We start from the raw sequence: 13,357 nt of genomic DNA, 5'->3' as shown, positions 1-13,357 counted from the left end.
CTGCAATCTCCGCCTCCCAGGTTCAAGCAATTCTCCTGCCTCAGCCTCCCGAGTAGCTGGGACTATATCCAATGTATTAAATCATCTTTGGTATTACCCAAAGCACCTGCCACCCACTCCACCCACCATCCTCTAGGCCACAAAACTCTCCCTAAGTCCCTTAAAGAAATCAAAATGAAGTCACAGCAGCCTCAGTCCAGTTCATCAATTGCAGCCAGCAGAGAACAACTCTTCCAACCTCCCACTGCAGGCAGCCCAGCCCACCCGGCCTTATAGCCTCAGGACTTACGATCCCAGCACTTCCATAAAAATGAAGGTTTTCCGGATGTTGGTGGTCTGTTTCTTCCAGGAACTGCAGTCATCTTCTTCCTTTCGACCCATCGCCTCCAGAGTTGAAGCTTCTGAGGATGCTTTATTGGAACGGGGGGAAAAAGAGGAGAAAAAAAGTCTGGTCAGTTGCTTTGTCAAACAAGATTAAAAATAGGCTGCAATACTCACATCTTTCTGTAATTATCAGAAGGAAGGATTAGGAGCAAACCTGGATAACTGGCAAAAATAAAACTATCTCCACACTTGCTTATAAAAAGTACAAGGACAAAGTTATGGAATGCCTACTACATGGGTACTATGCTTGCTGCATGCTCACATCAGGGCAGTAGTGAGTACGTGTGTAGATAACCTGGGAATATCCACCTTGAGGGGATCTGAGCTGAGCTGAGGCATGTCCTATGTTTTCCAAATGATAGTCATAATGTTTACTCAGACTACAGAGTCAGCCAGGCTTCCTCTCTCATGTCACAACTCTGCCACCTCCCTCAATTTTTCTCACTAGTACCTCTCTCCCACCTGTTATGGGTTAAATGAATGAGTATTGTGCTGTTTTTGTAACTCCTACAACATTTAGCACAGTGCTGGGCAAATAGTTATTCATGAAAATCTAAATTGAATCATTTCCTAAATTTATATCAGAGTTCTGGAGTTACCATACGTATTCAACAGTCAACTAATATTTATTTAGCACCTACCATATGCAAGGTGCCGATGTGTACTGATAACAACACAGATGCTGGCCCTGCCTTCATGAGGCTGCCAGTCTGAAGGAGATGGGCAATGGGCAAGTAAAGTCACACGTGTACAGTTACAAAGTGTGGGGAAAATCATGAAAGACAAAAACCTGGGTTTGTCATAGAGATAAACAGGGAGAGTCTTCTTTAGATAAAGGCTAGGGAAGGCCTCTTGAGCAGGCCATATTTAAGCTGAGACGCAAAATTTGGGAAGGAGCCAACCAAGCAAAAAGCATGTGAAAGAGCTTCTCTGCAAAGGAAATATAACAGCAAATCGCGAAGGGAGGAAAGAGCATGGTGTGCTCCAGAGCCTGAAGGGATGGCGTGGCTGGTGCAGAGTAAGCGCCGTATGGTCGGGGGTGGAGAATGGGCAGGGAGAGGCAGGCAGGGGCAGACCATAAAGGGCCTTGTAGACTCTGTTAAAGACCTTGGATTTTCTTCTAAGTGAGATGGGAAGACATGAAGTATTTTTAGCAGGGGAGTTAATTACACCATTGATGTTTTAAAGAGTTCTCTCTGGCTGATCTGTGAAGGGAGTGGAAGGGGCAAGAGTTGCTGCATGGAAAACGGGTAGGGGACAGAAGTCTAGGAGAGAGATGATGGTGGCTCGGGCCAGATGGGAGTGAAGGAGAGAATGATGAACCTGGGATGTATTCTGGGAGTCCAGTTATCTACAGTATTAGGCGATGTGTCATATGGTGGGGCAGACAGAGTCCAGGAGGACTCCCATGTTTCTGGCAGGAGCATCTGGGATTGGTTGGGGGTGCCCTGACTGAGCTCATGAATACTAGAGAGAAACACATTTTTGGGATGGGGTTAAATGGTTGGAGGGAATTTCTGTTCCTCTGGATATTCCACTCTGTCTACCTCCTCCAACAGCTGATGGCAGGGTACTGGGTGTCCAGGAGTGATGAGTGAGACACCATTTCTGCCAGCACCCTCTCCCTCACACTCTTTGAACCTGATGGAGAAATAGGAAAATATGTCTAATGACTGCCCCTCTTGGGCAATGACCTTCCTTCCCCACTTGAGAAAAACCACCTGTAGACTCTATGGGGTCTCCTATTAATAATAGCCTTTGAACAAAAAGAAAGTTTGTCTACAATTCAGCATTTAGTGAAGAGCATAGTTTTGGAGGCCAACCTGAGTTCAAATCCTACCTTTGCTAGTTACCAGGTAAATGGCCTTGCCTAAGGCAAGTTACTAACCTCTTTGAATCTATTTCCTCATCTGTAAAGTGGGGGCAAAAACCTTTATGATATGGTAAAGGTTAAATGAAATAGTGCATATAGAGACGTTGATACACGTGATAAACAGTGGTTTCTTTTTTTATTTTTATTTTTATTTTTTTCTGTTCTGCTACAATGATAAACAGTTGTAATGGAGATAATATTCTGGAGACAGTTATTGATGTATTTCATTCCTGGTAATCCACATCTGGAGGACTCATGGTAAAACAGGTTTCATGGAATAGAGGGAAACCTCTTCCACCATTAAAACACGATATGAGACTTAGAGCCCTGGGATAAGAAGAATATGATACAAGCGAGGCTCTTGGCAGAGAGGAAGAGGAGGTGGAAAGATGGCTACTTTTGGTTCAAGTGGACCCTGGAAAGGGGATGGGGAGACAGATGGTATAGTTTTCCAAAGCACAGATCTTTGCTTTAGAGCATCTGTTCAGGAATGGGGAGACTGGTGACATGGATGGGGTGGCTTACCAGGACCCTGCTGGTGGGAGGCTTTAAGCCTAGGAGGAGGTCCACCTGCAACTGCATCTAACAGGGCAGTGAGGAATCATGGGGAGGCCTCGAGGGAGGAGGTGAGTTGAGACAGTGCCTCATGATGGGCAGAGACTCCAAAACCTCCCCAGGGCCAGCTCATGCCAGCTCATGAGAGCCAGCTGTGCACATCTCTGGTGTTAATGTTGGCAGCTAGAAAGTGACCACAGTAGGAGTACTGGAGTATTTTTTTTGAGACAGAGTCTTGCTCTATTGCCCAGGCTGGAGTACAGTGGTGTGATCATTCCTCACTGTAGCCTCCATCCCCTGGGCTGAAGTGATCTCATCTCAGCCACCCTAGTAGTTGGGACCTCAGTCACCCTAGTAGTTGACATGCATCGCCACGCCTGACTAATTTTAATTTGTTTTCCAGACAGGGTCTTACTCTGTTGCCCAGGCTGGCCTCGAACTCCTGGGCTCAAGTGACCCTCCCATCTTGGCCTCCCAAAGTGCTGGGATTACAGGTGTGAGCCACCAATCCCAGCCTAATAGGAGTATTTACACCATGGACAGTGGCAACAGCTATAATCAGGGCTTCTCCCTGACTCCACTGACCCCTGCCCCAAGACATGTCATTAAACATTTACCAGGTCATCATGGCTCATGGCCCTATGAGGGGACGTAGAGCAGGTCAGGGCCAGCTGGCTGGGGTTGGTGAGAAGAGATGGTGATGACCAGGACTTTTCAGGTAAGCAAACAGCTGGGATCAGGGCCTTTAGTAGAGTATGTCAGTATGATTCCCATGAACCAGTGTGACCAGTCATACTTCAGAGGTCACTAGTCAGTTTCTGATGGGATCCGGAGGACTATGGAATCCAGGGTCCCTGATAAGTGTGAGAAGTCTGAGGCCCCCTTCTCCCATACGACAACAAGGTCAAGTAAATACCTTACAACATAAAATGCCACCTTGAAGTTGAGCAGGAAGAGGAAAGGCCATCTCAAGGCTGTGTTTTCCTGAAAGGCATAAGGTGACTCTTGAAACCCAAAGGGAGATTTATATGCTATAATGGACAAATTGAAATTTAAAGTTCCCCATTTCCTTTTTTGTTGCCTGGTGGGGTGGGAGTTCATGAGAAAGATTTATAAGAAATAAGGAAGCTGCATTTTTTGGTGTACATTTTAATAGTGTGTCAACTTGCAACCTGGCTATTTATTATTAAAAAATGCATGTGAGAAACTCCTTCATGATTGACCTAGTTGTATATACATCTGGTAGCTTGTGTTTGGGTCTTCTGGCCCATTAGATGATCTGTTCCTCTTGGCAGGGTGGCAGCCCAAAGGGACCACAGCAGTTCAGGATGCAGGCACTGGCCAGAGGAGGTCTCACTGGCAGTGGTGGGCTGACACTTGACTTTGAGGGCACAGTACGCAAGGTGGAGACAAATGGACCCTGACTGGTGGAGATCTCTTTGAGGAAGATGGAATATAAGAGTTGGGGAATGTCTTTAGCCAGATGCCTTTCTGTAGATCCTGAACCCCAAATCTAGCAGCTTCCACTTATCAGGGTGCTTGGCATCTAGAATGCATGAACTCTCACTCGCTTTACCAGGCTGCAAAAAGAAAAATGGGGTACTTTAAATTTGAGATTGTCCATTATTGCATGTTAATCTTATCAGGTTTAAAGAATCTCATTTAGCTGACCCAGTCTCCAGGGGGCATCACAAACACTTCTCGCTGTGTAGATACACTGCTGCTGGGAAGTCTTGAAAGTAGGGGATAAGGGCAAAGGTTTGAACATTTAACAAAGCAAAATCAACTGCCTGTGTGCCTCCCCCACCCTCTCTCTCTCCCCTCTCCACAGAACAACAGGGCTGTGGATGTTGCTTTTCCAGCCAATCAAGAGCTGCCTTCCAGCTCTGGGACCAAGAGCCAGGCGTCCATCACTCCCCCTTCCGGAGCTCCCATGGAATGACGGCCTGTTCTCCAGGAGGCTGTACCACCTCATTAGCAGATCTGTACTCACTGTTCCTTCTTTCTCTTCTCTCTTAAATAGCTTTAAAAACATAGTATTCTTAGCCGAAGCTAGGCTATAAGAAAACATCTTTCCCGCCCACTCCTCCTCCCATACACTGAATCCTAACCATTTAGTTCCGTCTTCAGTGCAATGTGGAAAACTCAAAGGCCCAGATCTGAAACCCCCATAGCTTTGGCTTTTCCTTCCCGCCCCTCTGTAACCAGAGCGATCGCCTCAAGACCCCCATGCCCTGTGTGGTGGAGGTCTGAACAGCGGGCTTTGAAAGGGGTGCCCATGTTTCTTCCATGGCTGCATCCTGCTTCTTTCTGCTGAAGTCCTCCCCCTCCTCTCTTGACTTCTGTAATCTAGGCCTTTTCAGAGGAAAAGAAAACAAATTCTAAGGAGCTTGAAGCTCCAGTATTGCTCTCATTTGTTTCCAAAGTACTCCCCGCCTCTCACTCTATTTCTGGCAACAATTTCCATTGGGTTTCAAAGCTCAGGAGCAGCCGCCACAGATTTCTCTGAGATTTAGGGCTGATTTCACGTCGATAGCTCAGGAGACTTGGAGAATGTTGGCTTCGTGGCTGGTTCAGGCGCCTTGCACCTCAGCACAGCAAGATTCTCAAGAATATTCTGCAAAAATGGCTCCTAGCAAAGGAAATGACTTTATTCATGGAACTATCTTTGAGTTGTGGAGGTAATACTCTTTCACGCAACATGCATTTATTAAGTACTTCCTGTATACCCTTTGGGCTATAAATAGACATTTCTATGATAGGAGTCTGGCCTTAAAAGTGCTTACAATCAGGTTATGAAGACCAAATGCAGATATATAAATAAGGAGCTAAGAATGCAGACCAGTCTGTTTAAAGGACTGGGACCATGTGTTACTCATCTTTGAAATCCTAGAACCTACTACTGTTCCTGGCACTCGCTAAAGGTCCAGCCCATGGTTGCTAAATGAGTGAATGAGAAAGAAAAGCTTGAGGGTGGGTTGATTGTGGAGCGCACTGTGGAGGAGTTAGACTTAAGATGAGTATGGAAGGTGGGTGGATGTATTCTTTATATTGCTTTAGAGAGGAGCCTATAGCAAGAAGACCTGAGCCCCGAGAAGGGACTGCAGCACGGCCTTCCTCTCTGTAGTCCTCACTGTGAGGTTCTGCCCATGGCACAGCAGCAGGAGAGGGTGAAATGGCCATAGAAGGCCAAATCTGCTTGGCTTCTTTGTTGTCATCATCATTTCAGGGACAGTAGTGCCTGGGATGGGACCTGTGTCCAGTTCTTGGTCAGAAGAACTTCCCTGGGACACTAGACAAGGCTCTTTCTGACCATTCTACCTAGAGTCTGTCTACCCACACCCAGAGTTACTCTCTCTTAGGTGAGCCAGTCCTTTCTTCTGTAATACATATGACAATCTCAAAGCACCCTGTTTATTTGTCAGAGGTTGATCTCCTCTGTAGAAAGTAACTCCACACAGACAAAGACCTTGGCTGTCTCGCTGCCTCCCTTGGGGCTACTGCAGTACCTGCCTCCTGGTTAGTGCTCAACTGTATTTTTTGGATGATCTTCCTGGCCTCTTGGGGGAAAATTCTGCAGCTGTGGAGGAGGTTACAGAGGGGAAAGTTCTTCCTAAAGGGCAGGCAGTACAGCCTTGGGGTGGACGCTGCCTCTGAGTGCAGCCCTTTCCATGCTCCTAGTGGCAGGCTGTGTGGTGCCTGTTTATGAGATGCTGGTGAGAGATGCTTGGGCCATGAGCCCAGCAGGCAGGTGCTCCTTCCATGGAGCTTCTCTGTCCTTCCTCCTTTTCCAGCTTCATTTAGTAAAGGGAGCATCACTAGCCCCAGACAGAACTCTCAGGCAGATAAGGTTTGTTTGCAGTGGCCTCCTCACTGTGGTCATGTACCCTAAAACTGCCAGGTCACCTCATGACCCCACACTGGCCAGATTCTTTCTCTGGACTCTCACTTCTGCCCCACTCTCCACATGGCCTCACTATCCAAAGTTTCCTATTTGAGTTGCAGCCATTTAGGGACCTGCCCTGAGGTGCTTATTAAATTAATCAGCTGGGCTAATAGCTTAAAAGTGTTACACTCCTAATTAGGTGATCCAGAGTCTTAGGAGCATCACGTTAGAATTCAAAGGCTTTCCATCCAATCCAATCCAATCCACACTACTCCACTCCATTCCAATCCAATCCACTCCAAACCATTACAATAGGTACAGTGTAGGAACAATCATAGTGTTCCTAAACTGGGCATGGACTAACCAGAGTAGATGGGGACAGGGAAGGAGAGCATCTTTGAGTAGCACCTCTGCAATCTTAAGCCCACAGATAATGGTTCTCAATTCTACCCATGGAAAGAGCCACCCTCCTTTTGCTAGTGCTGTCACTAGGGGCTTCTGAGCAAGGAGGCTTGAATCACTCTGGGGCATAGTGAGCAGGCTCAGGCCTTCTGGATCATGCCTGGCTCTTTCACTGACTTTAGAGGAATCAGTCTACCCTAAGACTGCTTTATAGTCTCTGCTTCCAGGATTTTCCATTCTTTGGGACCATGACTCAGAAGAGCCTATGGACCTTGGGAGGGAGGTTATCAGTTGGATCATCTTCAATAAGAATGTGCTCTCTGCCTCCAGGCTGGGGCACACAGAATCATGGAAATCTGTCAGTACTTCGTGACAAAAGGGTAAAAGGCAAAAGTTGGGAAGTTTTCTTGCTGGGTCCCACAATTTTCTACACTCTGGCCCATATTGAACTTTATATCATCCACTGGGTTAAAAGAATACTGGAAAGAACCGAGGCTTGTTCCAGTCTTGGTTTGATATCCAGTAGCTGTGCAGCCCCAAGCAGATCACTATACATCCCTGAGTTTTCATCCTCCTCTTTGGTGAACAGATGAGATTGGACTAGATTAAAGTTCCCCGAAGTTTGCTTTTCATTATGTTAGTCCTGGGCGACTCTCCGTGAGCAGGGTAGATTTGCTACCTCCTCTGGCCCCCTTCTTGGAGATTCATAATCCACATTAGCTTATTAAAGGCTCTGAGGACCATTAAAGACACATGCTTAATGCTGTTTAATCCGGCATTTCCCAAATTTAGTAGACAGTGAAATTATTTCCTTCTGTAACACTCATATTAGTGTGCAGGGGATCTAGGGTTTCTCAGAGCATCCTTTGGAAAATGTAGACTAGGCCATCTCTAATGCTTTGTAATTCTTCATATTTTGAAAGGATAGATGAAATTTCTAGCAGCCCTCTGCCATCAGTCACAGTTTTACCATCCTTGTGGTGTCATAGGTGAACGGCTGGGCCTGTGTCAGAACTTATTTCTAGTTCATGGGTTGCAACCCAAGTGGCTCATTAGCTTGCCAAAGCCCAGGTTCTGGAGCCTAAAGGCTTCAGGAGTCTTCTGACTGGAGAGAAACTCCAAGGACCACCCACTCCATTTCCCAGCCCTTCTGCCACTGTCATTCTGCATTTCAAAGATCAACTCTGCATGCCAATTTCTGTTCACAAAATGACCCAGGGAGAAGGTTTTTCCATTGTTGCCTGCAGTTTATTTAAGGCGCAAACCTACATCTAAGTTTGACAAAATCACTCTGACTGCAGTGACAAGCCATAATTTATGTGTTGCTTATGGTTTACTATGTGCTTCTTACAGAGGATGTGAAGACAATTCTCTAGGGCTTCATGTGGTAGCTGAGGGGTCAACACGCAGGGACCATTGCAAAGAGCAGGGTATGTTGCTTATTCTTAGTGTGCTGCTAAGCATATTGGGCCTCGGTTTCCTCATCTGCTGAGTGTGAATAATGATCCCTGCTCTATTTCTCAGCATTTCTTTGGAGGGCTAATGCTTCAATGGGCACAAAAGCAGTTTGCAACCTCTAAAGTGCCATGCCGTGGGTCCACATTATAGGCACACGAATTAAACACTAAGCACTGGAGAAAGAAAGGGAAACCAATAAGGACTTAAACAGGGGTGAGCACAGGACAGGAGACAGGGATCTGCTGTTCCTTCAGCTGGTTCCAGCTCCCACGTGCCTTTCACAGTGTGAGCATCTCATCTCACTGTGATTCTAAAGTGTTTAAAGATATATGATTTTTCATACATCATAGCCCTGAATGCAAGCCAACTACTTCATCTGGTACCCAACCAAGAAAGCAGGGAACTGTTGCAACAAGAGAGGAAATAATACTTTTGTTGGGATTTTTTCATGGGCGATATCAGGTCTCCACTGGGGCACTTTTCTAAGGAGTTTTCAAGGTTAACACTGACTGTGTGTCACACACCGCCTTCAAGCCTAATCCCATGCAAGAGGTGCCTCTTTTGTACAGGCTGAACGCTCATTACTATTAACCGTCACAGCCAGGCACTCTACTGCGGCTTCCAGAAGGGGAGAGGAAGGATATTTCCCCCACCAGGAATGGAGTGCAAAAGAAAGGACAGGCTGAATTCAGGACGAAGGGCTGTGTCAGGAAGCTCTGAGTTACCAGCCTTTCCTCCACAATCATGGATAGTCCGTGCAGTCCCCTGCCTGCTTCAGCTTGCTTTCTTGCTGGCAGCCGCTCCCACTCAGCCCCAACCCCCTCGCCATTGACCGTGGCGGCGCGCCTGCAGTTGTAGCGCCAGGCACGCAGCCTGTTTGCAGACTCAGCCGCTCCCCTCATTCATGCTGCAGCTCATTCACTCGCTGGCGCTGGCAGGCTGTGGCTAGGCGCCGTCACTCGCGCGCATTCGTGTGGCAATTTATTTCTGGCCCTGTGTGCGTGTGTATCGGGGAGAGGGAGGGAGGGAGGTGCTCTCCTCTTAGAGGGGGATGCTTTTTCACTTCCAGGTAGAATCTCTCCTAGGCTTTATAGTATTCGCTGCCCTGGACCACGCACCTGGGTGGGGCACCGCGCTAGGCACTTTGCATGCATTATCTTGTTTAATGACTCATGTCCCCCTTTCAAGGTAACCGCATTTTACATCTCAGGTACTGATAAGTAGAAATGTTCAGAAAAATCCCCCACATCAAACTGATAGTGAATGATAGAACTGAACTGGATTCCAACGCTAGTCTTCTCGTCGCTGTACCACATAACCTGTTGCCTCTTTCCTGGTGGCGGTTGCTGGGATGTCACTCATCTCCACCTTCATCCTCATGATGCTGTAATGCAATCCTAACGTCTGACTGATTCCCCTGGGAACACATGGCTCGGACAATCTGGAAAGGACTGAATCCTTAAAGCACTCAGATTCTCAGCACAGAGGCTGGGGGCAGCATATCTATTGCCCCAAGCCTCTCATGGCTCCAGCTCAAACCATTTCTCACTCTAACCTCAAGCTTCTTTCCCAAAGAGTACTTTCTGAAGAGGACTCTTAATAAGCAGCCACACACACACGCACACGCACACACCAGAGCAATCTGCAGCATCATGGAAAGGTCACTGAATTTATCAATAGATCTGGGTTCAAATGCCATCACCATCACCAGCTTTACAACCCCTTTAACCTCTGAGCCTCAGTGGTCTCATCTATATTAAGGGGGAAATAATACATGCCACATCATCTGATGGGATCGTCCTAAAGAAGATTAATTATAAACACATTCTAAACTGTAAAATGTGGTCCGCATACCAGGTATTACTAAGCACTCTGTGTTACAGCCTGTTTCAGAGGTGGGTCTCATCTTTGGTTCTGGTTAAGCTTGGGTCAGCAGGAATGACAGGGGCCTTGTTCTGTCTTCAGCTTATGATCTGGAAAAGATCATCTTCTTACCTAAGGCGGAATCTGCTTGACTCTCTTGACCCTTCTCAGAGATTTTCCTCATGATCAATTTATCTCACTCCAGAGCAAGAGGCTGGCCAGCCAAGCACTGCAGCCAGACCAGCGTGAGCCCTGGCAGCCACCTCCGGGAGCCTCAGGGTTAATGTTTGTACGTCAAAGTTACGTGGAGAGAAGGGGCCACGGTGTGGATGGGGGTGATGGTGTTGGTGAATCCAGACCTCCTTTCAAGATCTTCACCTGTGAGGTAAACTAGGGAAGTTTAAAAACAGAAGGGAGGTAGACACGCCCCTGGGGAAGGTGAAGGAGCTGTCTTGTGACTGACAGCGATAGCTCGACTGTGTTCTGCATCTTAACGCGGCCGGGGATAGGGAGCCTGAAGCCTGTCCACAGACCTCTCCAGGAGGGACTGAGGCTGATTCTTCTTCCTTAGGTTTGCAGAGCCACAGGCTGTTTACAAATGATTTTGTCATTGGTTCTGCTAATCCTCCCAATAACCCAAAGAGGTAGGCAGAGAGGGCATACCTTATTTGATGGATGGGGTCAGAGAGGTTAAGAGATGAAGGTTGAATAGGAGGGAGGGGTGCAAGAGAGCTGGAGGTGCTGACACCCCAGCAGATGGATGGGGTCCCTCCAGGCATAGAGCCTGGAGGCTTGTCCCTAGAATGCAGACATTGCAGGAGGGGCACATAAAGATATTTTTCTCCCTTTTCCCTGCCCAGAAGTGCAAAAGGTTTCCATGCAAGCCAGCCCAGGAATGATGGACAGATGGCTCCACCCGGACCCCCATTCAGACTTATTTTCCAAGACACCTATAACTTACCCTTGATGCCAAAAGAGTCAGGGAAGCCTGGAACTGGGGCTGAAATAAATGCCCAAGTTGCTTACAAAGTGGCTCTTCAAATCCACTCGCTAGGTGCTGCACGCTTCCCACTAAGCAAGGAGACCCCCTAAAGCCAAGAAAAGAAGCAGGGTCATCTTACCCACGGACTCGGCAAGAATCCTGCTTGGGCTCCCACTCCAGCTCCTACAGGTCTGTGAGGATTAGCTGCTCCAGTGCTTTAACAATAAACCCAATTAAAGGGGAGGAATGCAGGAGTTTTCTTTCCCAGGACCGTAACCATGCAGCCTTAAAGGGGAGTAAAAGTAGCTAGGGTGGCTTGCATCTGTCTTTCCTTTCCTCGGCTCTGCTCTCCCTCCCTCCCACCGAGCAATAATGAGTCTTATCCAGAAAAATGCTTGTGCATTTTTGCCTGGTGTGTGTGTGTGTGTGTGCAATTGTGTTTGCATTGATGTGTGTGATGAAAAGATAGAAAGGAAGAATGAAAAGCAAACATATCGAATTATAGGTTCCCATTATCCTGAATGGGTGATGACAGAAAAAATCAGATAAGCTTTCTAGGATTGTCTGCCTCAGTTTCCCTTTTAACCACTCAGGTGCTGCCGTATGTTGCCTAAAAACCTCTCCCTGAAAAACAGAACATCTACACTGGCTGACATGTAGGGACTGAAGACATCTCAGTGTCCACCTTGCTTGTTATCTCTTACAGAACTGGGAGAAAGGGCCTTAGACGTCCCACAAGGGGCCCTTCAGTTGGACAGTCGCACTCAATATCTTTGATATGTCTCCTTTCCTCCGGAAGCTCAGCATTCTGATCCCCGAACCTGTCTCAGTCCTAACCCATGAGACCCCAGGAAATCATTCCCCTCCTCCGGAAACTCTCTGCTCCCTCTGTTTCCTGTACTCATCTCTCCATCCTGGCCCTTGACCAAGGCTTCACAGTCTCCATCTTAGCTTCTCTGGGGCAGTCCCTTTAGTGCAGATTTCTTTAACCTCTGTCATCTGCTCTCTTGTTTTCTCCTTCTCTACTCTCTCCTTAAGGTTACCATCTACTCACGGGGTCCATTACCATCTTCATGAGAACCTCCCCGGTCAACATCCCACCTTGGTTACCATGCTCAACCTCAACATCCAGATGTCCACTGTCACCTAAGAACAAGACTGAATGCATTATGGCCACCCTCAAACCCACTCTCCTGTTTTCCCCAGCTAAGCTAGTGGGCTACCATCTTCCAAACACTCAAGTGAGAAACTCCAGGGTTTGTTTTGTTTGTGTTGCCTGTTTCATTTGTCTTCCAAACCCATCCAGCTCTTATGCACTTTCATTTGTTCCTTGAAATTAGCTTTTAAATTGTACCCTTTCTTTTGTGTCATCTTGTTTTTTGAACAAATAACACATTCATATGGGCAGGAAAAGGACCATATTAAAAGGTGTACATTGAGATGTGTCACCCCCTTCTACTCCTTGTCTGTCCCTTGACCCTGATATTGCCTTCTATAGGTGACCACTTTTATTATGGTATTTCTTTATGTGAATGCAAGGAAATACTCACCTCTACAATCTCAGTTCAAGCCCTCACCCTCCCACCCAGGTAGAATTGTGATAGCATAGGATGAGGTGGTGCAGTAGGATATTTAAAAGTGGCTCTGGGGAAGACTTCTAGGTTGGATTCCTGGGTCTTCCAATGACAGATATGTGGCTTTGGGAAAGTAGCTTAACCTCTCTGTGCCTCAGTTTTTCCATCTGTAAAATGGCATAATTATTAAACTTATTTCACACACTAGTAGGGTGGAGCGAGACAGAATGCAGCTGCTTAGAACAGTGGCTCGTACGTGGTGAGCACTTAATAAAATTTAGCTGTGATCATTCTTTACCTGTCATAGTCTAAATATTTATGTCCCCATCCAAATTTATATGCTGACACCTAATCACTAGTGTGGTGGTAATAAAACATGG

At 46.9% G+C, this 13,357-nt stretch overlaps 1 protein-coding gene across 2 annotated transcripts in view; it reads right to left on the bottom strand.

Moving 5' to 3' along the window:
* CAMK1G (calcium/calmodulin dependent protein kinase IG) overlaps positions 1–11,598 on the bottom strand; it is a 30,217-nt gene extending 18,619 nt beyond the window's left edge. For both annotated transcript variants that reach the window (XM_015117620.3, XM_077937105.1), the window contains exons 1-2: positions 11,543–11,598; positions 290–410 (exon numbers count right to left, since the gene is read on the bottom strand). In XM_015117620.3, coding sequence (XP_014973106.1) covers positions 290–381 — 92 coding nt within the window. In that variant the 5' untranslated portion in view covers positions 382–410; positions 11,543–11,598. The remainder of the gene's footprint in view (positions 1–289; positions 411–11,542) is intronic.
* Between the last annotated feature and the right edge of the window lie 1,759 nt (positions 11,599–13,357).

Source organism: Macaca mulatta, chromosome 1 (assembly GCF_049350105.2).
Source record: "Macaca mulatta isolate MMU2019108-1 chromosome 1, T2T-MMU8v2.0, whole genome shotgun sequence".
Lineage (NCBI taxonomy): Eukaryota > Metazoa > Chordata > Mammalia > Primates > Cercopithecidae > Macaca > Macaca mulatta.
The sequence above is the reverse complement of the archived record's forward strand: the minus strand, read 5'-3'. Positions and strand labels throughout refer to the sequence as shown.